Below are 26,663 nucleotides of genomic sequence, written 5' to 3'. Positions count from 1 at the left end.
AAACTTGGCATTCGAGGAAGTTCTGAATTGGCCTTTGACCTTTTCCTTGTTAGCTGTGCTTAACACATGCATGTGGAGCCTTTTGGATACACGAATTGCCTATTGTGCAATAGGTCGTAGAGAAAATACGACAGAAATCAGACAGCTGTTAAATGAAATAAGCAGGAGAAGACGGACCTTTCTCAAAAGATTAAAACTGAAGGATCTGATCCTGCAGTGGACTTTTAGTCAGGCCATTTGGGGTCTTAATTAGTAATCGGTAAGATAATTCAAACAACATAAAGCATACGTGATCACAGTATGTTTTATGCATATGCAGCGAGTAGGGGATGCACCTTTATAAAATAACAAGAGGGGTTTTTTGTCATTTGTCATTGTTGTTCCATTAGTATTTGAGTGCTGGGAATAGACGGGGGTTAGCACAGGAGCCTGCTTGAAGGAGGAAGCGAGAGGCCTGTCAGGTGACTTAAGATGATGTGCAGAAGCAGCAGGAAGGGGGTGAAGGGTAAAACAGGTGAAGAGCTGTGAAAAAGCAGGAGTTACATGAAAGTTTGGAAGGAGAAGACAAGGAGCACAAGAATAGTTTAATGCAAGTATGATGCAGTAAACAAAGAGTCTATATTATGATGTAGGTCATGTCCTTCTAGGATAATGTACCTAACTCACATTTCTTGATAATGAAATGATGATGAATTACAGCAGAGGACACTCAGAAGATCATCTTGAGGAAAAATGTAAGGGTTTCTGAGAGATGCAATCCTCTAAGTTGAAATCCAGTGTGCCTTCTGCTATTACTCTAAATTCATATTTCTGATTTAAAAAAAAAAGTTTATCCATTCTGTATTTCTCAGAAAAGTTGGGACTTCTTTCATATTTTACACATTACTTTACCTGGAACATAAAGGTGATATCTTTTCATTTTCTATAACCTTGATCAGAACACTTGAGAGATTATTCTTGGGGTTTTTGTGCTAGTCAGGGAAGAAATAGTTAAGGAGCGCTGAATGTATACTTAGAGACATTGCCTGTTTATCATGCTAACTATTTATTGTGGTCAAAATAAAAACGGTTTTCTGTCAGGCAAAGCAACTAGTGATGATAGTTTCCAAAAGCCTGAACCTAACCCCTCATCTAGAGAACAGATTTTGCTTTGGAGAAAATGGAGATTGAAAGCATTTTATTTCTGTCACAGAAAATTTGTTAGCCAGAAGCTACAAACTTGAATGCCTAAGTATCATTCACAAACCCATACGAAGAACCCCGCAAATCACTGGTTATTTTAGACATACAAAGCATTTTAAGCCTCTTGGAAAGCTACAGCAGCTGCTGATGCTCAGTACTTCTAGTCACCTGGCATGTTGGGAATCTCGCCTTTTTTCTTTTTTTTTTTTTTCTTTTCTTTTTTTTTTTTTATTTGAAGAATAGCACCAAGTAGGAAGTTTAAGGGGATTTGGATACAAAAAGTCTTGGAGACGTATTTTGAAATTAATTTCAGTTAAAGTGGTCAAATTCTTCATTTTAATATAATTCATTTTTCAAAAGAGTTGAATACCTGAGGACCTATGTGAAAACAAGCAAGAATTTCACAGTGGTAGGTGAGAGCAGGGGACTTCCAACAGGCTTTTCCTTTTTTACCTTACTGATTGGGAAGGTAAAAAGCCTAACAGTATCTGGCTAGTACGTAGAGTGCAAACGAGCCAGGTTAGATGTATAAATACCAAAATTTGGGGCTCCACATTTCAAGGAGGCATTTCTGTCTCTATGTGTATGCTGAGGATTAATTTTAATTTGTGTTGAAGTACACTCCTTTTATAGGTGGTCCAGAAACTTTGTTTTAGTACGTTTGGGAAGTATGACATAAAAAATTAAATGGAGGATTTTTTTTATTTAATCTTGATTCATAAATATTTTGTAGTGTACTCACATCTGCTAACATCTGAAATAGCAATATTAAGATTAAAAAGCAATTGAGCATGCAAATTTAGGGAAAGTAGGGAATGTTTTGCCAAAGACATTTCTATTAAATAGATGCATATATTTGCGATCCAAATGTGTTCAGTGATTGTCGTCTTTGAATTAAATGAATGTGAATTATATATTTAGGGATCCAATGTCTGTAAAGCTTTATAAAAAAGGATGGTTCATAGGAGGAAAAAAAAAAAAAAAGAGCCCACACTTTGTCTTTTACAGTGCAAATGACTTGAGAGATTCCTGGAATGAAAAAGTGAAAATATAATAAGCCTAAAAATAAACGGATGTCCCTGTAGGACAGTTGGAATGCATGTTTAACAAGTGAGAAGTAAATTACTTGTTAAAGTTCTCTCAGGTTTAATAACACAGTGTGGTATCGATACAAATAAGGAATGTGATTTAATCTGCTTGTGTCCCTTTAATACTAAAGCATGTTGCCCATAGACATCAGGAAGAGAACAGATCCTTTTGTTTTTAATATGTGTCAGTAGAGCAATTTACTCTCTTTTTTTGTCTCATTTGATGTAGAGAATACATTAATTGTTCAAAGCCATGTGTTCTGCCGTTTAACAAGAGGAATTTTCTAACTCTTGCTTTGATTTAACACACAAGGTTAAGAAGCTGAAGAGAGAACTCTCTCAGATGAAGCAGGAGCTGCTGTACAAGGAACAGGGCTTTGAAACACTGCAACAGTGAGTAAAAGAAAATAGTTGAAACTGACTTAATTCAGTTGCCTGATTTCTTTTTTTGGCATGGAATTGAATCCATCTTATGTGAGACAATTATTGGGGGGAAAATAAGCATCTAACTCTTTTTGTTGTAGTTAGGAAGCAGGAAATCTGTAGAAATGGCAAACCTATTGTGCAAGTGTTAACATGAGAAATCTGTTCTCCCTCCTATTTTTTTTTTGCCATGAGGTAGCTTGTGTTGCAAAGAGGCAGAAAGAAGGGCAGTGCTTAAGAGTCCGAAGGAAGAATTTGGTTCCTTTGTGTACCCTGTTTAAAAAATAATAATAAAAAAAAGAAATTTGAAAAAGTAATTAGGTCTTTCTTTCCTCCTTCCTCCACCTCTGAGCTCAAAAGAGAGAGAGAGAAGGGTGCTGTTCTCCGAGGTATAAATGGTGCATAACTGTGCAGGGTTTGAAATGAGTCACAATTTGAGGATTAGAGACCTGACTTTCTTTGTTGCAGTTGCTGGGATGCCTGGTGTCCAAAGGGCTGATGCTGAACTGGGTGACCATTCTGGGTATTTAACCAGTTGGATTATTAGGGAGTGATATTTTTTTTTCAGTCTGAGCACTCCCTGCTGCTCCTGACTCACAAAGTTGGGCCCTAAAATATTAAACATTACTGGAACTGTCACCACAGAGAACTTGCTGCAGAGGAAACCTTGCTAACAAGTGTGTTTTCTTGACTAATGTGAACAGAAATTTATTAATGCTAGTTGTTTTCCGTATTGTGGTATGTACCCATACGTTAAGGATATATTTACACAGTAAAATGCTGAGCTGTGTGCTCTTAGTACACTAGTTCCAGTAGCAGGAGCAATGTTGCAGCGTTAATGTAATATTGTCTGGATTCATTTACCTTTTTTCTCGGGACCTCCTGTGTATGGCAGTGTACTGTTAGATAAGTAATAATCTCTATCCTGGAGAGCTTGCAGAATATATAGGGAAGATGGACAAAAGGTGGGAGAAGGGAAGTGCATTTCCATCTTCCAGGTAGAGCACTAAAATGCAGAGAAGTAATTTGCGAAGGATGACAGAGCATCTGTGTTTAGAGCTGAGAGATTGGAGTTCAGTTCCCAGTTCTAACCAAAACATCTTGTAGGCTATTGCCTGTGTATTTTAATAGATCAGTTCTATACAGTAGGAATTTTAAGTGGCGGAAAAAAATTCTGGTCCAGGAAATGGCCAGTCATAATTAGAGACGTGTCAAAATGGACGAAAAATGTTTTTTTGGTATGAAGATTTTGAAATCAGTGGGGAACTGAAAACCCTCAGCACCTTAGGAGGATGCCAGTCAGGTCTCTATCCTCCTTCATTTTGACTAAAACAGAAATGTAAAATTTGTTTGTTATTTAAATATATGAAGACTACTGAGGAGTGAAAGGAGAAAAGGACAGTTGATTGAATTTGTTTAACCATAAATCAGATTTCATTTGAAGCAAAATTTAGAAGACAGACGTATTGATTCTAAAGCTTAAGGTAATAAAAACTCATGCTGCTGTCCCAGGATTAAAGGTTAGCCAATCATGCTGGTTTTATTATATTAATTCAACAATGAAGTATTGTTTTAAAGCAGCTTGCTCACAAGCCATTTTGATAGGAATCCAAAGCATGTTTCAGAAACTGTCAACAGCATTCCACAGAAACACAATGGACGTTTGTTTTTAAAATTCAGTCAGCCACTTTCAAACAGTACTAATCCCATTAATTTAAAACAGGAAGATGGAATATCTTATATGTCAGAGATCCTTCTTGTCCATCTTAATTATATACAGAATAAAGCAGTTGTGATTTGAATGTGGCACATCATATTACTAAGCAGCATGTGGTGTATTACCCAACTGTTCATTCATGATTGCAATTGTTGGCATATCCTGTATCTATTTGACCTTAGCAACCTGATAAGTTACCAAAAATTGAGTGTTGTCAGACAGTAAGTAAGTGCCTACCTATGAAAGAGTTTTTGAGGAACTTTCAAGCTGAAACAAATATATCCTTGAATAGGAATCTGAGTGCTGAGTCACATAGGTAATTTTCTTACGCAAATGCAGTTCTAGTTTGCACAAAAACTGAAATGTGGAGAAAGGAAAACAGACATGCTCACAGCTTTAAAGACCACTTTAGAACCTTGATATCTTTGTGCACAAAACTGGCAGTAAAATAGAATACTGTTACAGGTGTTTCATGCAAGTTTCTGTTCTTGCAGGGGATGCTCGAGGTCACTTCTGATCATTAAAATGTGTGTTCATTCCTCACTCACAAGGTTAATGTCTTCTAGCGAAGATGTTGGGTGATGATAAAAACGGAAAACCAATTGCATTATAAAAGAATGTATTCTCTGCTAGATGCTTGACTTTTTTTGAAGATGGCTGTTGTTTTTAATTTTGTGAAGCACAGCTGCAGTCACTTCTATGATGCTATGAAATATTCAGTTAAATTAGAGGTCAGAGAAGTGTGTTTACAGACTGTACTTCTTGAAGTAAATAAGGAAATACTAAAATGAAATATCTTTTTATCTCTAAGTTTGGGGCTTTTTTGTTTTGTTATTTTCAAGTTACAGTTTTTAAAATCATTGATAGTCCCGGAATTTAATAAATTGTCTGATGTATGACATATGGTATTAATTATCCAGAGATTTTGTGAATAAAGAGAGCCTGGTGACTGGCTGAGCAGAACAGCTGTTCTAGACTGTTAATGCCTAGGATTAGGGTGAGTGAGAGGGAAGCTGAGACAAGAATGGAGCTGGTTACGTTTCTTCTCTGCAAGGCTGATTAGTACCAAGAAGCTTGCCTGTCTGCCCATGTCATGATGTGGGTCTGGGTAGAGAAATGCTACTACTAATAAATTCTGCTTCTGTAAGGATCACAAACAGTGAATAGTATGAAAGGTGTACCCAAAAGCTGCTTCTATGCTGCAGAGAGTTACGGTGGGGATGGGAATTTTGACAGTGTTGTCAGCAATACTGCTATACTGCTGGTGGCATGTGTAGGAGTCTTTAGTGCTCTGTGCCCCTTATGTCTTTTAAGACTGGATCAACTAGAATTGCTTGTGGAGTCTCTTCTGCCTTTGGTACGGCCCCAGTAGTTTAGCTGAGGTGGTTTTAAAGCCAACAGAAGTATTTTTCCATGAAACTTCCTGATGTCAGCAAAAGCCATCCACTAAGCACTGTGTATGTGTTAGATAGCTTGACGTTTTTGCCAAGGATTAAGTAGTAAGTATTTTAATGGAGATTTCAACGTCCTTTTTCCTCTTTGCATGTCTGTTACAGGAAATGGTGTCTCTTACCTCCTTCCCTTCTGTCCTCTAACTATGCTTCTGCCTGAAGCAGGACAGCAGAGTTGTTAGTATTATTTTCTGTATCAAGTATTAATATTCTCTTTTTCCACAGAATTGACCAAAAAATGTCTGGAGGCCAGAGCGGGTATGAACTATGTGAGGCCAAAGCCATCCTCAGTGAACTGAAGTCCATCAGAAAGGCGATAAGTTCAGGGGAGAGAGAGAAACAAGATTTAATGAAGGTATTTTGAACAGTTGACGTGAGTTTTATGTGATTTGTTTTAACATGAGTAACTTTCCTGATTATAAATACTTTGCATTTTTATACTTTTTATGGGATTTTCAAAACTCTTTGAGCCAAACTAGTATTAAAATCAATTTTCAGATGCAGAAACTGAAGCCTGTGACTTTCCTAATTCAAAAAGCCACTATATGTCAGTCAGAGAATATAGTTTTCTGAACTTGTATGTAAGGTACAATGCAGATGTTACCTCTAAACCACAATTTAAAAATATTAAGTGGACAAAATTGAGATGTGTTTTTGACATGCATGACCATTTTCTAACTCGGTGAAAGTTTTCCAGATCTAAATTGCCCTATTTCCTTTTCTGAAAGATTTTTTTTTTTTTTTAAATCAGCCAAGTATTTAAGTGGTTGACAAGTTTAAAAAAACAGACAAAAAAAGAGACAAAACCACATGAGTAGTTTTTATATTGTCACAGGTGTTGGTCACCCTTAGTGTCGCCTACCAACTGCTCGGTTAGAAGGATAGTTTGCTTAATATGACGTAAACCCAGAATTTTTATATTGGAGCCTTTTATGTAAACATCTTTTGGGGATAAACTGGTATAAACACGGTAAAGTACAAAGGAACTTTAACACCACCTCCTTCTGTTTCCTGGACAGAGTCTTGCAAAGCTGAGAGAGAAATTCAATCTTGACCAGACCATTGGGAAATCTGAACCAGACTTGAGTTCCAGCTCTGTAAACTCCCAGCTGTGTTTTTCTAGACAAACTCTGGATACAGGGTCTCAGACTGACATTTCTGGTGAGGTGAGCTTTTTTCCATTTTGTCAAATATAAAGAGAAATTGAATCAGAATGCTGCAGTTAATGGAATTGGAATGAAATGGTTGTTTACTGTTCCTGATAGGTGTGTGTATATATATACGCACACGTTTAAGAGAGAATTACTTGGAATCAGTTACCTGATTTTTTTCCCCCTTAAATTTTAAATCAAGATTCGGATGAACTTTATACGTTTGGCATGAAGCGTTTATGACAATTTGATTTAATCAAATAGTTCCAGTACAGTGAAGATCAGCATAAGTAGACAATATTTTTTGCATCTGTCTATAGGATGTTTCACCTTACAGAATTAATTCAATATGAAGATGTTTTTAATTTTCAGAAACAAGATCTCAGAATTTAAATGTGCAATTTCATTTCATGCGGCTGAAAAACTGGTAGTGGAACTACTTGTTCAGTGATTCATTAAAACCTTCTCTGTTTCACTGACAGTATATTTACATATACAGAAAACTGTGCTTAATTTTGGTACCTTCTTTGAAGTTCTGTGAGCTAAGTTTATAAGGAAGAGACTGTACAAGGCTTTCCAAACAAAGAGCTAAGCTTGTCTATGTTTTGTAGCAAATTTATTGAAGTCTTACTTTGAAATGCACTGACTTAGTTCTAAATTCTGAGTTCAGCAGAGTTCAAAGTAGGAGGTCAAAATTTTGGGTGCAATCACTGCAAGATTTTTTTGAAAATGCTCTTGCTTTACTCTGATGGAATATGGACAATTGGTAGTACAGTAGGTATAAATAGATGAACTGGATCAGAAGAAAACGGCACTGTTTTGTACATCTGAGTAGATTTCTAACTAGGCATTTAACAGCAAGTATATGGCTGCAGATGGGTGTGGTTTTATTTTTTTAAGTCACGATTTTTCTAGCCTGTGGATAGGTTTTGTTGATTCATTTAACAGCTTTACACAGTAATAAGGCTAATATTTTTTTTCTTTTTTGCTCAACAGGTTGGAGCAAGTAGAAGATCACATTTAGCAGAGAAGGTCAGACTAAGTCTTCAATATGAAGAGGCAAAAAGAAGGTAAGAGGGTTAGTTGCTTTGTTAAGTTACAGTCTCGAGTTGGGAAGGTGCCTGATCTCTGCAGCACTTAACACTGTGCTCGCAGTGACATCTAGTGGACGGCGCTCTGGAGGCACTGGGGGCATTACTGCAAAGTGTTTCTTTTCCTTCAGAACGCAAGCAGGCTTTCAGGAGCAGTCGGTGCTTCTGAACAGTAGGTTTTACATTTAATGCTAAGTTGAATGTGTTAAGAAAGAAAATGCAGACAGTGACAAATTAATGGCAGTTCCAGGATTAAGGGAAGAGAGTGAGCTGGCTTTCCACTGAAAGGGGTTGCCAGGTTATTTATGTCCATTATATCCTTCTTTGGGATCATCATTTCAGTTTACTATGCCACTGAAGGCTCTTCAGTTTTAGAGTTGCTTTGGACTTCCAGTGCAGATTTAGTAGGCTTAATTATGTCTTTTTTTCCCTGGGACTTTGGATAATTTAAATACTTGTTATCACTATGGGGTTGGGCTTTTTTAATGGGTTTAACCTGAGGAGAAAAGAAATCAGGAACTTCTCCACTGATGAATGTGGAACGCCTTTCAAATAAAGTTCTGCAGTGGTTGCTCATGAAAGCAGTGCCATTTTGATGAATTGCCACAGCACTGAACGTTGGGCATCAGAAAGCAGAACATTCGGGGTTAGAATGACATGCCTTCCGGTGCACCAGAAGTGCTGCATAATACTGGGGGAAGATTTACTATTTAAAAAAAAAAAAAAAAAAAGGTGTGTGTGGCATATCTCTCTATTAATAATGTATTAATTGTGTTATATTATTTTATAATACTTTTCACAAAATTAGGTGTCAGCTATTCAGAAACCGTATAGTTTTTGTTATGGAGGTGCTTTGTAATTTAAGGGGAATAGAAACCTAAAAAGTTATCCCACACCCAAAGTTCCTTTTTTACTATGAAGAACTAAACAAGGCAATAAAATAAAAAACCAGCACTTTTCCCCAGATGAAAACTGTGCCTAAAATGCCATTTAATCTGAGATTTAAGTGTTATTTCAGTTGGAATACTGTGGCATGGTCAATTAGAAAACTAGGAAAAGAAATTTGCAGCTTATAAATACAAAGTAAAGGCATAGTTAGTTTTTATGTTTTAAAGGCAGGAGGCTGCACAACCAACATTTTTTTGCCTAATTTCAAATATATACCCTCCTCATACAGAGTAGTAGCTACCATCCTTGCCGGTAACAACAGTAATCCTTTATATTCTCATTACGGATCATAAAACTTTATTATATAATCAGTGCATTCAACAAAGAGTGCTAAGGCTATTGTGTTTGTTTAGTATTGAACATGTATGATTTTGGCTCAGAATCATGTACATAATATTAATTGTCAGATGGTGTTTTAGATGCAGATAGATGGCATTTTTTCTCAGGAGTAATTGATCCAAAACCAGATCATCCTCTGTTTTGACTATGTCTTGATACCAAGAAGTCCCAGCATTGTGTTTTCTCTCTCCTTTATAGGAATAAAAAAATTCCTGGCAGTAAGTAAGTTTACCACTTCTACCTTAAAAAGGTTAAAAAAAAAAAAAAAGAAAAAAAAAGTACAATGTTCAGAGTATAGAGTACTGCAGCACAAGATCTTACTTTCTCACAAATTAGCCAAGAACGTGGGTCGAAATTTCAGTAGCTCGTGTACTTACCTTTGCATAACGAAGTATTTGTTCTATATAACATTAGTGTGTTTCAAGGTTAAATTATCTCCTTTTAAATCGTATCTTTATTCAATTTTGTCTGAAAACTGCCCAGTAATGAATATTCTTTTAAGCTTTAAATAAGACAATCATATGCCTTGAAGACACCGTTAAAGTCTTTAAAGTGTTTGCACATACTGGTTTTATCAGTGACTACAAGGTGAACTTAATAAAGTGTACATATCTTGGAATAATGAAGATACATACCAGTTTGCACATGAAGTTCAGTACCTAATTACATCCCCCCCTAATTATTATGGCCATTGTAATCATCACTATAATTTAGTAAGTATTGACCACCTTTTCTGAAATATTAAATGTGCAAATTCTTAGTTGTTTTGTGTTAAAATAACTAAGAGAAAGAGGATCTTGTAAGTGAACTTCTCCACTTGAAAATTATCAGATAATTTTGTATGTTGCGTATTTTATGTTGCTTAGCCAGCAGAATGTCTTGAAGAGGTGGAATGTTGATGTTAACTATGCTAAATTCAGTTGCAATTGTTATTCAAAAGGATCTGATATAGCATGCTGACAATCCTATCCTGATGTGGTGAAGCTCTGGCTAATACTCCTTGTTGACCTGTTGAGCAAGGACTTCCTCAAAAGTGTGAGACCAGTTCAGTTTTCATATCCATCTAGGCCTTTGCCTGTCTGATGAGGCAGCTGAAAAGAGCATCAGTTACGGTAGCAGAACGTTGTCTGTAGCAGGGGGAGCAAACGAACTGTTTGGAGACCACCATCCCATCCCATAAGCCATCAAACAGCTGTCAGTAGCAGTTACTTTCAGAACAAGGTTAGCTAGAACCAGTGATCTGGAGATGAAAATCTTAACATTTCATTATCCATCTGAAATTACTAGGTTGTTTTCCCTCTGAGTACTGCTCCTCTAAAGGACTGTTTAATATGAATGATATATGTAACAGCTGCAAAATATGTTGAAATGCTTCATTTAATTTCACTGCTGATAGTATTTCTGTTTATTTTGCATTGTTTTTCTGTGAAAATACCCTGAGTCAAACTTGTTCTTGCAGGGGTTTGGTGGGAGTATGGGTTGTTTTCATTTTTTTTTTAAGCTGTTGTTTTTTCATTGAGGTGCAGATGAGAAGGAATTGTTACCTATGGGAAAAGAAAGGGGGGGAGTTCCCCTTAAGCTTCTAGTATAAGCAATGGGATAGTTAGATTCAATATTAACTATTCTTAGTTTTGACCATAAATAAATGCCTTAATGTACTGTAAAATTAATACCAGAGATGCAAAATAAGCATAATATTATTAGTTTTGTTAATCACAGAAAACAAACTGGAAAGAAGAAAAACATTTTCCCAGAAGTCTGTCGGAACTACAGGAAGATTATACATGCCAAATTATCTGTGTGTATTTATGAAGTATGGCATGGGTCATTACCTTAGGTAGTGCCTGGTAACATTGAAGTTGCACAGACTTGTATCAGTTGTTGAGCTGACCTAGGTTTATTTAACTGTGGCAGTTACAAATAAATAAAAGTAGCAGATCAGTTCCTCTTGCCCTAGATTGTATGGGAACATCTTTCTATTTCGACTTCTCCTTTCTCTGCCTTTTTCCCAGCCTACAAGAAAGAGGTGCAGGCGGCTAGGAGCCGTTACATAGTTCAAAGCTTCCATATCTTTAGCTATGCAGCTGGTTCGGGTGTGGCTAGGGCTGGAAGTGACTGAAAGTTATCCCCTTATTAGATATGTGGCACCAATAAAGGGAATTTTTAAGCTTTCCCAGTGGACAGTGAGTCTTTATTGCAAAACCTGCACTTTTTAAGCTACGCTGCTGGGCCCATAGACAGAATGATTATGGAGACTGAATACTGGAAATAACCTGTCTTGATCAGGACTGAGCTATAGTACAATAATAATGTAGGGAAGTTTCTGCTTCCATTATATGCGTGTATCTGTGCAATAAGTATGGATAACCAAGTCTTGGGTGTCTTAGCTCTGTGATTTGACAACTGATGGCAACAGCAGTTGCACAAACTCAAATTTTTGAGTTAATAATCTCCTTTCTCTTTAGGTAGCTGCTGTCCCGTTACCTTTTATTTTAATCCCATAGAAAAACAATGCTTTTGCCTTCTAAGATTTGCATACATGCATGCTGCTGAAGTGAGCACCTTGCTATGGTGCGCATTCTTTCACCATGGTCGTTGCTGTTTCTGAGGAGCAGTCAGCTTCCAACAGCTTAGGAGAAATCCATCGTACCCCTAGATGAGTAAAGCATAGTGCCACTACTATGTTACCAGACAGATCACTTTCAATAAAGCTTTTATTAACGTTGTGACTTTTACTTCAGCTCAACATTTGAACAGGAGCAACTCATTTTTAAAGCATATGCATGTTGCTGTTGGCCTGGATAGGTGGCTTGCTTTTCTGGCATAGTCTGCATTCTTGTGAAGCAAAACTAATTAAAAGTATGGCTTTGAGTAGAAAATGTTGTTATATGCTGATACCTTTCAAAATATTGTATCACTTCTCTTTTTCCTGGAATTTGTGTGCTATGCTGGGCTCAGACAAATCTGCTGTGTTTTACTTCAGCATGGCTAACCTGAAGATCGAACTCTCGAAGCTAGATAGTGAAGCCTGGCCTGGGGCACTGGATGTGGAAAAGGAAAAACTGATGTTAATCAATGAAAAAGAAGAGCTTTTAAAGGAACTGCAGTTTATCACACCACGCAAACGTACTCAAGATGAGCTAGAGCAGCTAGAAACAGAAAGGAAGAGGCTTGAAGAAGAGCTGCTGTCTGTAAAAAGCACACCCAGTCAAGCACTTGCTGAAAGGTAAGAGGTTGTCATCTGCTAATACTAAATGCTGCTTTTCTGCAGTCTAACCTTTGTAGTCATTACAGATCCTGAACTATGCCTTGATGGGCTGTTTTCCTTCAGTAACTGTCCTATGTAGATCTTAATTAAATTTGTTATTAGCCCACTGGGCAGAAACACAAAGAAGTCTTCTGTACTGTAGCAGAATGCAAACACCCTGTATGTGCTCTGCAATATCAGTTGCTCTGCGTTTGTTACCAGCATGAAAATGCCTGTGACAGATGTTAAATAACTGAGGAATGTCAACATACTAGCAGGAGGGCAATATATCATTCACTCATTTCTGATAATAGCTGTAAACTATTTGAACTCAGGTTACAAAGATTATCTTGATTGTTAGAACATCTGAAGCCTTTCATTGTGAGTTTTATTACATTCAAAAATGCAACCAAAAGGGGGGAAAAAAAAGTTCAGAGGAGAAGTACAGTTGTTGCAAAAGTTTCCTAACTTGCTGCTACCTAACTGGTAACCGAAGCAACTCCCACAATAAATTGTTTTAGCCAGTTGCAGAGTTCGAGAAAATCAAAGGTGACTGTCACAAATAGACTTTTCATCAACTGTAAGTGGAAATAAATTTATGGGCACCTCTAGCACACATAAAATGCAATAAACACAAAATGTCATTGCGTGTATCAGTGTAGTATGCCTTATTGAAGTAATACAATCAGCACTGTAAGCCTTTCCTACTTCCCTCTGCTAGGAAACACGTGCTGTTGCTCCAGTTTCACTGAATGGCAGAACTCCCGTTAGTGGCATTAGAAGTTGGGTAGCTGAGTAGTGAGGAAATTTTTTGTTTACAAAGTATGTATGTGTGTATTAGGCATGATTTTTAAACATTTTTGTACACTTTATAATAGTTTAAACTGCATTATATTGATAATCTAAATGTGTTTTAGAAGAAGGGTTATGTCCTACTGGAATGATATTTTTACAGGAGAAATTGCCTGTCTGTGTTAGTAGTATCTAGATTACCATGGATCCGTCAATAATAGGGGTCAATAATAAAATCACATTGACAAACAAATAATTTGAATCTAAGGTTCTGATAATATGCTGTTGTAAATAATAGCTAAATCTTGACTCATGCTGTAAAATGGTAGCTGGTTTCTTAGTCTTGTGCTTTGGATTTGCTTGTTTAGTGCCAAAGAAAATTCTGCACCTGACCATTTTCCCCATATATGTCAGATGCCAAACTTGGAGTACTAAGGGCAAGTCAAATTGTCTCCCACTGTCAAGAAGAAATGAAACTGCAGATTTTTTTTCCATGTATAGTGAGACAACTACTTGTTACAGCTTAAAATTTTTTCCCCTCTACTGTCTTCAAATTTTTTTCCCTTTGATTTTCATTCCTGAAAATGTGGAATTTTTTCTTGAGGTTACTGTAAGACTTCATGTCATACACTGATGGTTGAGGTAGTATTTATGGTGGCTTCTGGTTTGCTTTTTTGCCATTCCAGTGAATCTCCAGTGAATTTCTACCTGCAACTCTGATATTAAAACTGTCTCCCTTGACTTCAGAGCACAAAAATTCTTTCACATTAAGCTATTTTGAGGATTATTTCTGGTGTGTCTGCTATAAACATAAAGAAAATTTTCATTTTGTAGAAGGATTCAGATGGTGAAACTTCTCCTGAAATGTTAATTTGAGAAATGGATACAGTTAATTGTATCAACCATCAGCATTTTAATTCTTGGAGATGAGGAAGATTCTCCTCTCCATTATCAGTGGAGGAGCCACACCATCTTCAAAGTGCTGCGCTGTTGTTGCATTACTATTTTCTTTCATGAAATTTCATGAAATGCCTTAGGTTTCCAGTGTTTTCACAGGTACTGATAATGAAGCAACAGTGTAAGAAGCTATGGATTGTGTCAGAGCTTGATGCGACAAGGGTTTCTTGTTTTAGTTTGGTTTTGGGTTTTTTTATTATTTTTTTCTGAAGGGGGAGGAAACAGAAGACTTGCTCTGACTTAAAAACATTATAGCATAGCCCTGGGTTATTTTGGAGTAGGATGCTGAAATTGCCACTAGTAGATGTACTCGGAATCAATTTACAGAAGGAGGGTATAAATCATAACATATCAGCTTCAATAAAGCAGAGACAGGGCATACTCTGATTGCTTTAAGAAGCCTTCCAGCAACTGTATAGAAATACCTGGATTGTGGAACTGTTGAGAACTATTTGCTGCTTTCTTGCCTCTACGTTCATGTCAGGGAGATTCCATTACTGCTTTAGTCCTTGGCAAAATCTTCTAAGTAATCACAAGTATTTAAACAGAAGCATGATTTAACTACTTGATTGTGCTGTTGCCTGCAAAACGGGCCCCTGCTCTTGTGCCTGTCATAAACAAACATGTCTACACAAGTTCGCATTGAAAGGTGAGGTATGTGCACTTAAAATTTTTAATTTTTTTTTTAAGATTCTATGCCCCTCTCAGCAATGTTACGATTTAAGATCAAAACTGGAGAAAGATGTCTCACTAACACTCAAGTCGCTTCTGCAATGAGTAATAGGTTAATTTAGATAGGAGGGGTGCAAACAGGAGAGATTGAGAGACCCATGTCAGAATAGGTAACCCGATGGTTGTTTAGGTGTTTACATGGTCTTTGGGATATTAAAGTTCCTGCTTACGCTGTAAAGAAGGAAGGTTCATTGTTTGAAACTTTTGGGGGTTGGTTTGTTTGTTTTTAATTTGGTCTGATGTAGAATTGAAAAAAAATTTCCTGGAATCTCAATTTGTTGTGAGATAGTAAAATTATTTCCTGTATGTCTTGGAACTTCCAGGAGTTATTTCATCATCTAGCTTGTGTTTGTGACTTGTGACTAACATCTTTCTGAAATTTACCTACAGGTATTAATACTACTTCTTTAATTACTAGTGGATCAAATTACATCTAGGAAAGAATGTTTTTTCAGGAGCTAAATTATATGGGATAAATTACATTTTATCAACCTCCTTAAGATGATAAAGGAAAAAAAACTTTTGCTTCTGCTTTGGAGAAAAAAACAAACCAACCTTTTAGTTTAACAGTACAAATTCAGTGGAACAACTGTAGGTGTCTGTTTTGAGGACTCCAGTCAGAGAAGTCCCTAAGCTTTTAATTTTCTTTCTTGCCTTTTGCCATTAGTAGTTGAACACATACAGCAATTTTTGTGCCTTTTCCTTGAAGATAAAATGATAGTTCACTATTGAAAAACCACAAAAGAGCTAATGAAGAGCACTCTTGCTTTGGAAAAGCAGGATAGATTAGGCTTTAAAAGAAGGCAGAAGGCATTGATAAATAGTAAAATGGCAAGAAAGAGTGTCTGGTACCATAGATGAGCATAACTCTTGGTTTGGAAACCTGTGTGTATGTCTTCCTGAGCAAAGAATGAAATACCATGTATGCTTTTAACAGTCTTGGGAGGTATTGGCAGATGAACATGCTGCGGTGTAAGAGCGCATGCAGCGTAGGCAGTGGAGCGGAAGCTCACACCCTGGCTGACCTCAGGGTAACTTATTCACCTTTGCATAACACAGATTTGCTCGCTGAATAAGCATGGTGTAAGCAAGTGCTTTTCATGCTTTGCTGAATTGAGGACTTAATGTCTTTTTACTGGTATCTGACACTCAAAGAGAGTGAATCCTGGGAACTCTCAAGTATTTCATTCAGTTTGCATAAGAAAGCAATGGTTAATTTTTGGGTTTTGTTCTTTGAAGTGTTGTCTGCATTTGAGTTTTAATTTATACATCCTTGAGATGCTAGAAAGGCCAAAGGAAATGTTTCTGAGAATGAACATTGAAATTTTTTTATTATTATTATTAATTTTAGAGAAGGAGGGGCGGTAATTTCTTGTCTCTCAGATTTGTTGCTTGAGAACTTGTGACATGTGTCAGTTGACTGAGCAAGGGCTAGAGGAGAATATACTAATCCACAACTACAGGAGTGTGTTAGCTGAATCCACTGAGGGAAAGCAATTTATTTCATGTTGTAAATGGAGTGATAAAAGGGAATTATAAAAGGAAAAATCACTGTAAAGGTTAGTGAATCCTTTCTGCTAGCAGCCAGCCAAAAGGAATGGGAGAGTTCCACCATTTGTGGGTTTAGAGCTAGGCTGGATAACAGTGCAGGAGGCAATAAATCCTGCTTTTTCATAAAGGTGAACCTTGATAATGAGCATTACAATGCTGTGTGGCTCTGAGGTGATGACAAAGCTGTTGGGGATGTAGAAATCTTTACCAAGGACTCCTAAATATGGTCTGTCATCTCAGAACCTTGAGCTTGAATGCTGTTTTGATTTACTGTGCTTTGTCTCTATATGAAGACTCTGAAGTCAAAGGGAGTGCTGTAATTTTAAACTTCCTGCAGTGCTACCCCAAGTTCTTGCATTATGAGAACTAACACTGGTATTAGCGTTCTTTTGGGTTTTTTTCTGAAACTATTATTAAGTGAGGAGCCAGTCTACAGCATGGCTTTTTAAAGCTGTATTAGTGCAGATCTTATTTTCCTGAAGTTGCGGCTATTTTCCCAGTGCTCATCTGTTACTCTTTTATTGGGTGCATGTTCCCCTTGGTACAGTGTGACTGTACCACCACTCTGCTTGCTTGTACACTCCGCAGGTTTGTTACAGCGCTTAGTATTCTGCAGGTAAAGTCACTCTGCTGAAGCAGTTAGGGTTTTATGATAAGACTGAGAGCTAACACAGTCTCTTGGATTTTAGTAGTTGCCAACCAGATGAAAATATGAGGGATCTTCGCTTTGTTTCTGTCTTGCCTATAAAGTATGTTAGCCTCCAGATTATTTTGTAATGCTTTCCTATAATTATATGTACCTCTCTTTCCAGATTGAAATTGGAGGAGAGAAGAAAAGAGTTGGTACAGAAACTTGAAGAAACTACGAAGTTAACTACTTATTTGCATTCACAGCTTAGGAGGTGAGACTGTACTGCATAATGTAAAATGGGTTTTCAGCAACAGTCCAGTGGACCTGGCTGTCTAAACTTCATTCCTAGGTTTTTCTGTTAGCTGGAAGCTGAACAAAAGTTGTTTAATATTTAAGTAAGAAAATGCAAGTGTAACAGCTTCAAGCATTTTGCCATCATGCAAACCTGGTGTACCTTTATAATTTCAGTAAGCACTCAAGACTGGATTGAATGGATTTTTTGCACAGTTTCCATAATTAAGCAGGCAGACATTATTTTGCTTCAGTGTAAATAAATAAATAAATCGGGAATTCTCTAATTGGTCATATCTTCAAAATCCTGTCATTGAGGAGACCGAATGGTTTCTCAGAGTTCTGTCTAAAGTGAGTTATTAGAACTGTAGCCTTTATTCTGTATAATAACTGGAGAGGCTTAATGAGTACGTGTATGCACGTAAATACTTAGGTGAATAGTTGATTCCGGTTTTATTCTTCAACACTGACTTACACTTTCTGTAGACAGAAACATATCCTCAGCAGGATATTTTCTTTCCTGACAGTCATTGATTCAAAGTCTGACTCTGGGTTTATGAAATTCATAGTGATAACAAAATATTAATTAGTTACAGCAACTGTTAACTCAAACTCATTGCTCTGATGGGATTCTAATATTTAATGATACATGTAACTGGTCCTAGGGAAGCGTTTCTCTCACTTCTGGCCTGTACCCTGGGCTACCAAATCATGTGTCCATTACATTTATTTAGAAAATCCTGAATTTTCTTGCATATCCCAGTTGGATACACCAATCAGACACTGCATTAATGTTTACCTATTCTCTTAGAAATCAAAATGGGGCTTTAAGAGGAAAAACGTTTTTAAGCATTCTGTAAAGGTCCTCTCACAGTAAGCCATACCATCCTATTCCTGGGATCTAGGCTGGCTTAGCGATTTCAAAACATCTCAGCCAGATCCCATAAATTGCATTTTGATTGGTGATTAGTTAGGAAAAGAGTCTTTTAAATAATTTTTTAAAGTATTTTGTGCTTGTGTGTGTTTGGACTTTTGGGGGTCTCTTTGTCCTTTTAAAAGCAGTTTTCTAGGCCAGTGGCAAACTGTTTAAAGTTGATAGCTCTGTTATTGCTCAGTAAACATCTTTTAAGTGTTTAGAAGGGGCTGCCTTGAATTATTTTTCCTGACGTTTTTTCCCAGCAGAGTCCTCCTGAGCCAAGGCAGTGACAGTTTCTCTAGCCTGGCAGGGCTCCTTATCTTCTACTATTAACAGGAGAAGATTGAATAGATTAGACTAGACTAGACTATTTCAGTTGGAAGGGACCTACAACAATCATCTAGTTCAACTGCCTGAGCAATTCAGGGATTGCACATTATGGCCTTTGCCATGCTTAAGTAGTTGGATTTACTGTGCATGTAGAGTGTTTATTGTCTTACAGATGTGAAGCAGTTCTGCTGTAAGTTGTCTCCTTCTAGCTGCCATCTTTCCCAGGTGCTTGGGCAGAGGGCAGGCTGCATAAATTGCTCTAGAGGTGGTAGCACTCCTCTGCTGCCATAACTTCCTTCCTGGGGATCCCTTTCCTGTCACATTGACCCTATGAGTGCCCACACCAGGGTGGAGTGGGTCTTTGCAGGAATATAGCAGCTGAGAAGGCTGCTGTTACTGCCGGACCAGTTTGTCAAATCTGCAAGCCTCCTGAAGAAAATGGGCTTTAGGAGCAGGCTGTAAGCTGGATAAATTGCCCTGATGGGCAATTGTTCAGGTTGGGCACACTAAACCCAGTATGAGTGCTTAAAAGAAATAATGCCCCAAGCAGCATTCAGTTGTGAATTGTTATAGAGCAGCTCCAGTCAATCTTATCTCTCCTTGTACCGTTTTGTGCTAGTTTAGTTTAGTAACATCAGTGTACGTGTTTGTGCTTTCTTTGCAGCCTCTCAGCTAGTACGTTATCTGTGTCTTCAGGGAGCAGTCTGGGATCTCTGGCGTCCAGCCGGGGATCTCTGAACACGTCGAGCAGAGGGTCGCTAAACTCGCTTAGCTCCACGGATCTCTACTATAACCAAGGCGATCAAATAACAGATTTGGACTATCAGTATAAACTTGACTTCATATTGCAAGAAAAAAGTGGTTACGTTCCTTCAGGGCCTATCACTACTATTCATGAAAATGAAGTGGTCAGTTCCCATGGGAGACTGGGTTACAGTGACTCTCCTTCAGCTGCAGACCATCCCAAATTGACTGAACCTCCCAAATCTGTGACATCACTGTCTTCCAGATCCTCATTGTCCTCCTTGTCCCCCCCAGGCTCCCCTTTGGTTTTAGAAGCTGCATTTTCAGTGTCAGCTCAAAATTCCCCTCTGCATCACCTCACTACGGACTTTGAAGACTGTGACCTCTCGGGTGATTTTGCAGGCATTAGTCTCTGTGAGAACCAAATATTGTTGGACTCTGAAGCCAGAGCAGGATCTCAGATTCCTACAGATGGTAAAGATCTTAATGAAGGCCTTAGGCAGCCTCTGCCTTCTCTACATGAAGGAAATTCAGGTAATAAAAAAAACTAATGTCAAGTGTATATGTTACATGAAAATTTTGAACGAACAGCTGGCTCTTGAATGGGGAGGTACCTCATGTAACTGAACAGTATCTTGATCAGCATACGTTTGCCATGGTGGGCAGTCAGTAATTCTGAGGGACGTTACATAAGTTCTAGTTTTGGGTGCAGAGAGCTATGATCACCCCAATTCCATCTACATTTTTCAATAGCTATCTCAGAAGGAAAGTTCATGTATTGCAGACTCTGTTGTGAAAAAATAACAGAAAAATCTGAAGCTGGATCTTGGAAGACACAGATGCATGGTGTTCCTAGGTATTGTCAGGATGTATGGGGATAGAGCAAAAATACTCTCTGCTGGTTTTTGGTAACTTGAAATCAGGTACTTTGTTTCTCACTGAAGAATAAATCTTCTGATTTTTTTACTGACATCGTCAGTAAAAGAGATTTCTGGACTTCAGAGTTAGAATTTTTATGTGTGTATGTATATCTAGTTATTTGAACCTGCTGTCACTGAAAGATCTGCAGTTCATTTTTATGTGAGTTGAGAAAGACAAGTGACCATGTGCCATGTAAGTGACAGTGAGGCTCTCCCCATTTTTAACATGGATTTCATAGCTTTTAGCTTTTTATCCATCTGAGTTAGAACAAAGCTCCTAAGCTAGTCCAGGCTCCCCCTACAGTCTGTGGGTAACTTCCAAAAGAATGAGTCATCTTATCCTAAAACATACTTCCCTTTAAGGAAGATGGAATGAATGACCCTGTAAGTTATGGAGGTATCCTTAGTAACGAGTTAACTTTAACTTTGAGATGGCTGAATTAGGTGTAATGAATTCCACTTCTAGTCTGCAGTAAAAGCCATGCAACATACTTAGTTGTCTTATATTGTCAAAGCCTTTGGCAGTCAGAACTTCAAAAATCCCAGCTGTCAAGAATTGATGGCTTGTCCTCAGTCTTAGAGTGTTGACTTTGCTGCCTTTTGATAGGGTTGACAGTATGTTGTGCTTTCTCTGCACGTTTATTGACTTTTTCTAGTGTCATTCTGTGTCACTGTCTTTAAGTATGTTGCAAACTGTTCGTGTGTTTACGTTACACAGTGGCTCTGTTTTCCCAAGGAAGAACTGAGGGAGCCAGATTTCCACTAGTGCTGAGCACTGGCAGCCCTATTTGAAACCTGATCAGCACCTAGCATACCCAGTGCCACATTTTTGGGCCTGAATTGATAGTGAAGCGGCTAACTGAAGAGTTTGGGTGTCAGAATTAATACAGCCTAGCTCTAGAAAGTGCATTGTCCAGATTTGTTGTCAAGCTTGAACCCTTGTGCCTGGAGTTTGCCAGTTTTTAATAAAAGTACCTGGACGTATTGATACAGACATATTTTAATGAGAAAATTGCTTTTATTTCTCTTTGTAACATCTGTTGGTTAATTAGATTAGCTTAGTGCAGTACCGTAGTAATTTCAGTATTGACCAGAGCAATGTGGCACCAGAAGATAAATGTATGGTATACATAGTACAAGCTGGGAGTCCCCCCTCTGTTCAACTGTGCAGAAAGAAAAAAAAGAAATTGACTGATGTCCTTATGGTCTGAAACTGTGAAATGCAAAGTGGACAAACATGGAAAGGGATTTGGGGGGGATGGGGTCATTTTGTCCTTTGTCTTTTCAGTATAGTGGAACACGGTAGTTATTTTGCTGTAGAGCCATATTATAAAAAATGGAAAAAATAATTAATTTTCCTGCCCGTATTTCAGCAGCATATCCTTTCCAGATTAACAACAACTTTCAGTCTGTCTGTCTTTGCAATCTGGCTGCAACTCATCTAGTCTGAGAACTGAATTTAGGATGGTTTGGAATTTGGGAACACATAGGGCTATGAGGAATCAGAATTATTTTTTTTAAATTTATGTCTTTAGGTCGTTATTTTCAGAGGCATCATGTAGTTGTCTAACATTTTTGAGCTTCTTTGACAACCTGTTATTCTGGATAGTGTCAGGGTGTCTTTTAAGTCTGTAAGTAGTTATGGTTTTAAAATATAAATTCAGTATGAAGAATCACAGGATGATACTTCCTCAATGTAGGGTCATATATATGATACAGGTTAACTTTACATCTGTATTAAGACTGCCAAAACAAGCACTCAGATTTTGAAAAGCCAGATATTAATTAATTATGCTTCAGTACCTCTAGTGTCCGCAGTAAAATAGGCCTCCTGGTGAGGCTTCAGTACATTAGCAGTGAGACGTAGACCTGGGGTTGGTTCCGTGTTTCTACTCCAGTTTCGTTCTTGGAACTGCTGCAATGCTGAATGGGAAGGTTTTCAACAAACTCAGACGGAGGCGTAAAACCTTCATGGAAAATTTCAGCTCACTTACTTAACAAGACTACAAATCGGAATACTGCTGAATCTTAATTTGGAGGTAGACAAACATACCTGAACGCAGTATAGCTAGTATTTTCATGTAATAGTCTGCATTGGCTTTTTAGATGCAGTGCTCACCTGCTTCTCTGTCTGTCTCTGACTTTTCTGTACAGGTGAACCATACAGGTATTTGCTCCTCTGCACGTGTCCCTGCTGTCAGAAACCAAGTTGGAATATCATGTAGCTCTTCCACAGTCAGTCTCTGTCATTGTCAAAGTCAATTTAGGCTGCTGTGGTAATTCCTAAGGGTAATCAATAAATCATGTCATCACCTTCACCCCTCACGTGGTGGTGGGGGGAAGGGAAAGAGCACTTCATCATCAAGGAAAAAGCATTCCTACTGCCATAAATAAAAGCACAAATGCAGCAATCAATCATCTAATCTGAAGCCTTAAATTTTAAACATCTTAAGAAGATGTAAAGTCATGATTCAGGTGGGGACGATAATGCATACCAATATCCCCACCCCTTGGCAGATAAAAGTACTGCATAGGCCCTCAACTTACTATGCTGCAGAACGTGGCTTTCCGTGAATGCTGCTGCTTCACTGCATGACACTAGCGTTATGAATGTGAGTTGAAGATTAAAGCTTAGTAGTGGTTGATAGTAAAGAGACCGTAGCATAAAAAGTTTTTGATAGTAAACCAGAGGGGATTTTTAATTTCTAGCGGTTATATCACTGGGGAGAGGGCATCTGTCTCACTTCTGAATATTTAATAAACAGTAGGCAATCACTTTGCATATAGCTGAAATGTTACTATGGTGCAGAATGTGAACATGGCAAATACAGGTTTAAAGATCAGGATAATGAGGGTTAATAATGAAGATAATGAAGGATAATAACTAGCTCGACAGATACGGGTGATGATAGGAGCCTGTATCTCTGGGAAGGAATAATAGTTGTACATTTTCAAGTTCATCAGTTTGGTTATATCCCTAGCCAGAATATGTGGTAACAGCAGTACAGTCTCAGAATGTTTAATGATGTGGAACAAAACTACTCTGTGATACTCACTTAAGGGTCACCACTTTCAACTTGACAACTTTCTAAGCTATGCCCTTCTCTCTTTCTGACTATTAATCTCTTGGACTAATTTTCATTCTCCTTTCTTTTTGTAGGTGTTGACTTACCACGAAGAACAGCTAGTCACATGCTTCAGGAGAAAACAGCTTGTGTATCTGCTGCCGTGTCTGATGAGTCTGTAGCTGGAGATAGTGGCGTATATGAAGCTTCTGTGAAACGGTACGTTTGAGAAATAATGCAAGTCTCTCCACCAAAAATTTAAATATATCTATGTCGTGGTTTAACCTCAGCTGGCAACTGAGCACCACGCATAAGCAGTTACGTAATATCAGCATAAGCAGTTCATTGGTCTTGCCTTTTTTTGTAAATATTTTGTCCTTTCATATTGAAAGGAAGGCACATTTGCCAAACAGTTAAGTTTGATTGCTTTTTTAAGCTAATAAATTTGCATTAGAGTGCTTGTATAACTTGGTTGAGTAGCATTAATATGCTACCTTCTGATCCTGGTTTTTTTTTTTCTTGCTAGAAGTTTTCCTGGGAGAAACGCTGTATTTAAACTATACATGTTCTGCCATGTGGCTGTATTGACTCTACTTTGCATAGCAAAGAATTGCATAGCATTTTGCTTGAACATCTTTTATAAAAAAGAGGATATAGGAAAGATAAGAAAATCTTCAGTTGTAATGTTGGTATGAAAATAATCCAGGTTAGGGTTTAATATTCATGCTTCACTGTGGTGAACAGGATACAAGAAATGTATTTGCTGTTGTTGCTTTTTGGCAAGACATAACTTCTACAGGATTATTCATACTGTTTTCTGGCAGTGAGAACAATGAACTTCAGACTGCATAACAGAAGACTATTGCAAACTATGAGAGAAACCAAAATCTTTATTTTTTACCCCAGTTTTGGCAAGTTGTTGACATTAAGAATTTTTTGTCCTTTTGAATATTCCGAGAGATGTTTTAGCAGGATGATTACAAAGACGTAGATGCATGTGTCCTGTTGCCAGGCTAAATGCTTTTCTATTAGGTAGGTAAAGGTGCATTATGGTATCGTAAATGGGTTTTATTGGTCTCTGATAAAATTACTCCTACTTGTCAAGTTTTTCACAAATTAAAAGGTAATAAAATAGATGAGACCAAATAAAAAAGCTGAAATACAAGAGGGATTTCTCCTGAAGTGTTAGAATGGCCATTCAATCTCATCTTAGGTCATGGGCCCATATTTCACCCTGAAGTCTGAATCCTAGTATTGGTTTCCTCCATGTGTTCAGTTAGACCTAATGCAACTTCTTAGGCTGAAATAAACTCCCATCTATTAAAAACTTAGCCTTCACTTGACTGAGTGGCTGTGACTGTGTATTTTGGTTCAATAACCATTGTTGTCTTTTCATTTTGTTTCAATTCTAAGCCACTGTGATCAAAGCTTACTGTCTGCTCCAGTTATAACTCCAGTGGATAGAAATGAGCAGACATTGGACCAAAAGCTGTGGATGTGCTGTGGAGCCAGTCTTTAGGTGTCCTCTCCAATGACTGCAAGTGGTGGGATAGGTGGAAAACAGAACAAATTCCTGTCGTCTTCCTGTCGTTACTCAGAAAAGAGGAAGGATGACAGTTGCATCCCCTAAGTCTATGTACAAAAGGAAACTGTTGCCATTTGTGCAAACTAAGATTTGCAGACACTAGTTATTCCATGATAGCTCCAGGTGTGCATACTCTTAATTCTTACTGAGTAGGAAGTAGTGAAGAGGTAATGAGTGTGTCTCTGTGAGTTGCTGATGTTTAGTAGAAGTGTCTTTATGAGCATTGTGTATGCAATGACTTACAATTTGTCAGTGTGCTCCTGAAGTTACAGTACATTGATTTCTGCTGTACAGACCAGTCCTTTGTATTGAGTAATTTGAGGCAGGGGAGGAAATAAATACACTCTATCAAATTAGCTATCAGCCAGGAAATTAATGGTAAAAAGGAAACCTCTAAATGTACAGTCTTAAAATAATGCTGTCATGTCTTGATAAGGTGTGGGATGTCTGTGTCATTCTCCACGTTTCCTATCTTGACATCTTCTATCTTGATCTTGTTTATTGATCTCAACAGTCTAGTTTTAAAAATCAGTCAAACACGTTAATACCACATCCTCACTCAAACCTCCCAGAAAATGACTGGAAATTGTTTTGCCGTATGGATTCTCTGTAATTCCATTCAGTGCTGGAGTTGCTCTTCAGCTGCAAGACTTGGGTCCCTTTGGTTCTTTGAATGCTTCTGAAAACAGGCTCAGAGGAAAGATGCTTCTTGTTTGCACAGAAACCTCTCTATTTTACAGAGCTCCTGCTTTTCAAATACTCTCCAAAGCAGTATTTCATATCCAGTTTACGGGTGGTCTGATGTTTATCACAAATTTTAATTTCCAATTTTGTATTCAGGGGTATAAAGAACTAAGTATGTATAGGAAAATGTCATGAGTTTTTCTCTTGCCTGTTAGTCTGGCCTGCTTCAGTAATCAGCGTAAGGCCTTTCTGACTCATTACTGGAGTTGTCAAACTGTTCAGGCAGCGACTGTCCCTAAAACAGGCATTGCTGTTGTGTAGGCTCTGAAATTCTCATTTGGAGTGCATGCTGTAATTAAATCAGCCTGTTAAGGAGAATGTACATATGTTCTGTGTATGCATACCTTAATTACTGCTGAAAGCTAACTATAATTTTCCTAAATTTGAGTATTTGCCTGTTTGCCCTAGACCAAATGAAACTGAGGACATTGTATATAGTGAAGATGATGCAACAACTCTGGAGGCTGCCCAGGTACAAATAGGACTCAGGTAAGTGACCAGCGAAGGGAATATTTCTGTTCATACATAAATGCGAATAGTAAACTTCCCTCATGTTGTCCTTTCTTTAACAGATACGACCACAGCAATTCAAGTTTTGTGATAATCATAGTACGGCTCAGAAATCTTCCAGTGTTTTCTGTCCCCCTTGGCTCTAAAGTGTAAGTCAAACAATCACTGAGCAGTAGTGTTGAAATATGAGAGTATAATAATAACTTGTACAAATTCTCCAAAGGAATGGATTGATTTACTGCTTAACAGCACTAAAAT

General features: G+C 37.8%; 1 protein-coding gene across 5 annotated transcripts in view; it reads left to right on the top strand.

Moving 5' to 3' along the window:
* WWC2 (WW and C2 domain containing 2) overlaps positions 1-26,663 on the top strand; it is a 106,634-nt gene that overhangs the window by 56,178 nt on the left and 23,793 nt on the right. For all 5 annotated transcript variants that reach the window (XM_076336458.1, XM_076336456.1, XM_076336454.1 and 2 more), the window contains exons 5-14: positions 2,584-2,663; positions 6,087-6,216; positions 6,881-7,027; positions 8,009-8,082; positions 12,374-12,616; positions 17,482-17,571; positions 19,502-20,115; positions 23,662-23,785; positions 26,304-26,384; positions 26,468-26,554. In XM_076336458.1, the coding sequence (XP_076192573.1) occupies positions 2,584-2,663; positions 6,087-6,216; positions 6,881-7,027; positions 8,009-8,082; positions 12,374-12,616; positions 17,482-17,571; positions 19,502-20,115; positions 23,662-23,785; positions 26,304-26,384; positions 26,468-26,554 (1,670 nt within the window). The remainder of the gene's footprint in view (positions 1-2,583; positions 2,664-6,086; positions 6,217-6,880; positions 7,028-8,008; positions 8,083-12,373; positions 12,617-17,481; positions 17,572-19,501; positions 20,116-23,661; positions 23,786-26,303; positions 26,385-26,467; positions 26,555-26,663) is intronic.

The sequence above is a fragment of the Aptenodytes patagonicus genome, chromosome 4, assembly GCF_965638725.1.
Source record: "Aptenodytes patagonicus chromosome 4, bAptPat1.pri.cur, whole genome shotgun sequence".
Taxonomy (NCBI): domain Eukaryota; kingdom Metazoa; phylum Chordata; class Aves; order Sphenisciformes; family Spheniscidae; genus Aptenodytes; species Aptenodytes patagonicus.
Note: the sequence above shows the minus strand (reverse complement) of the source record. Positions and strands in the feature narration are given on the sequence as shown.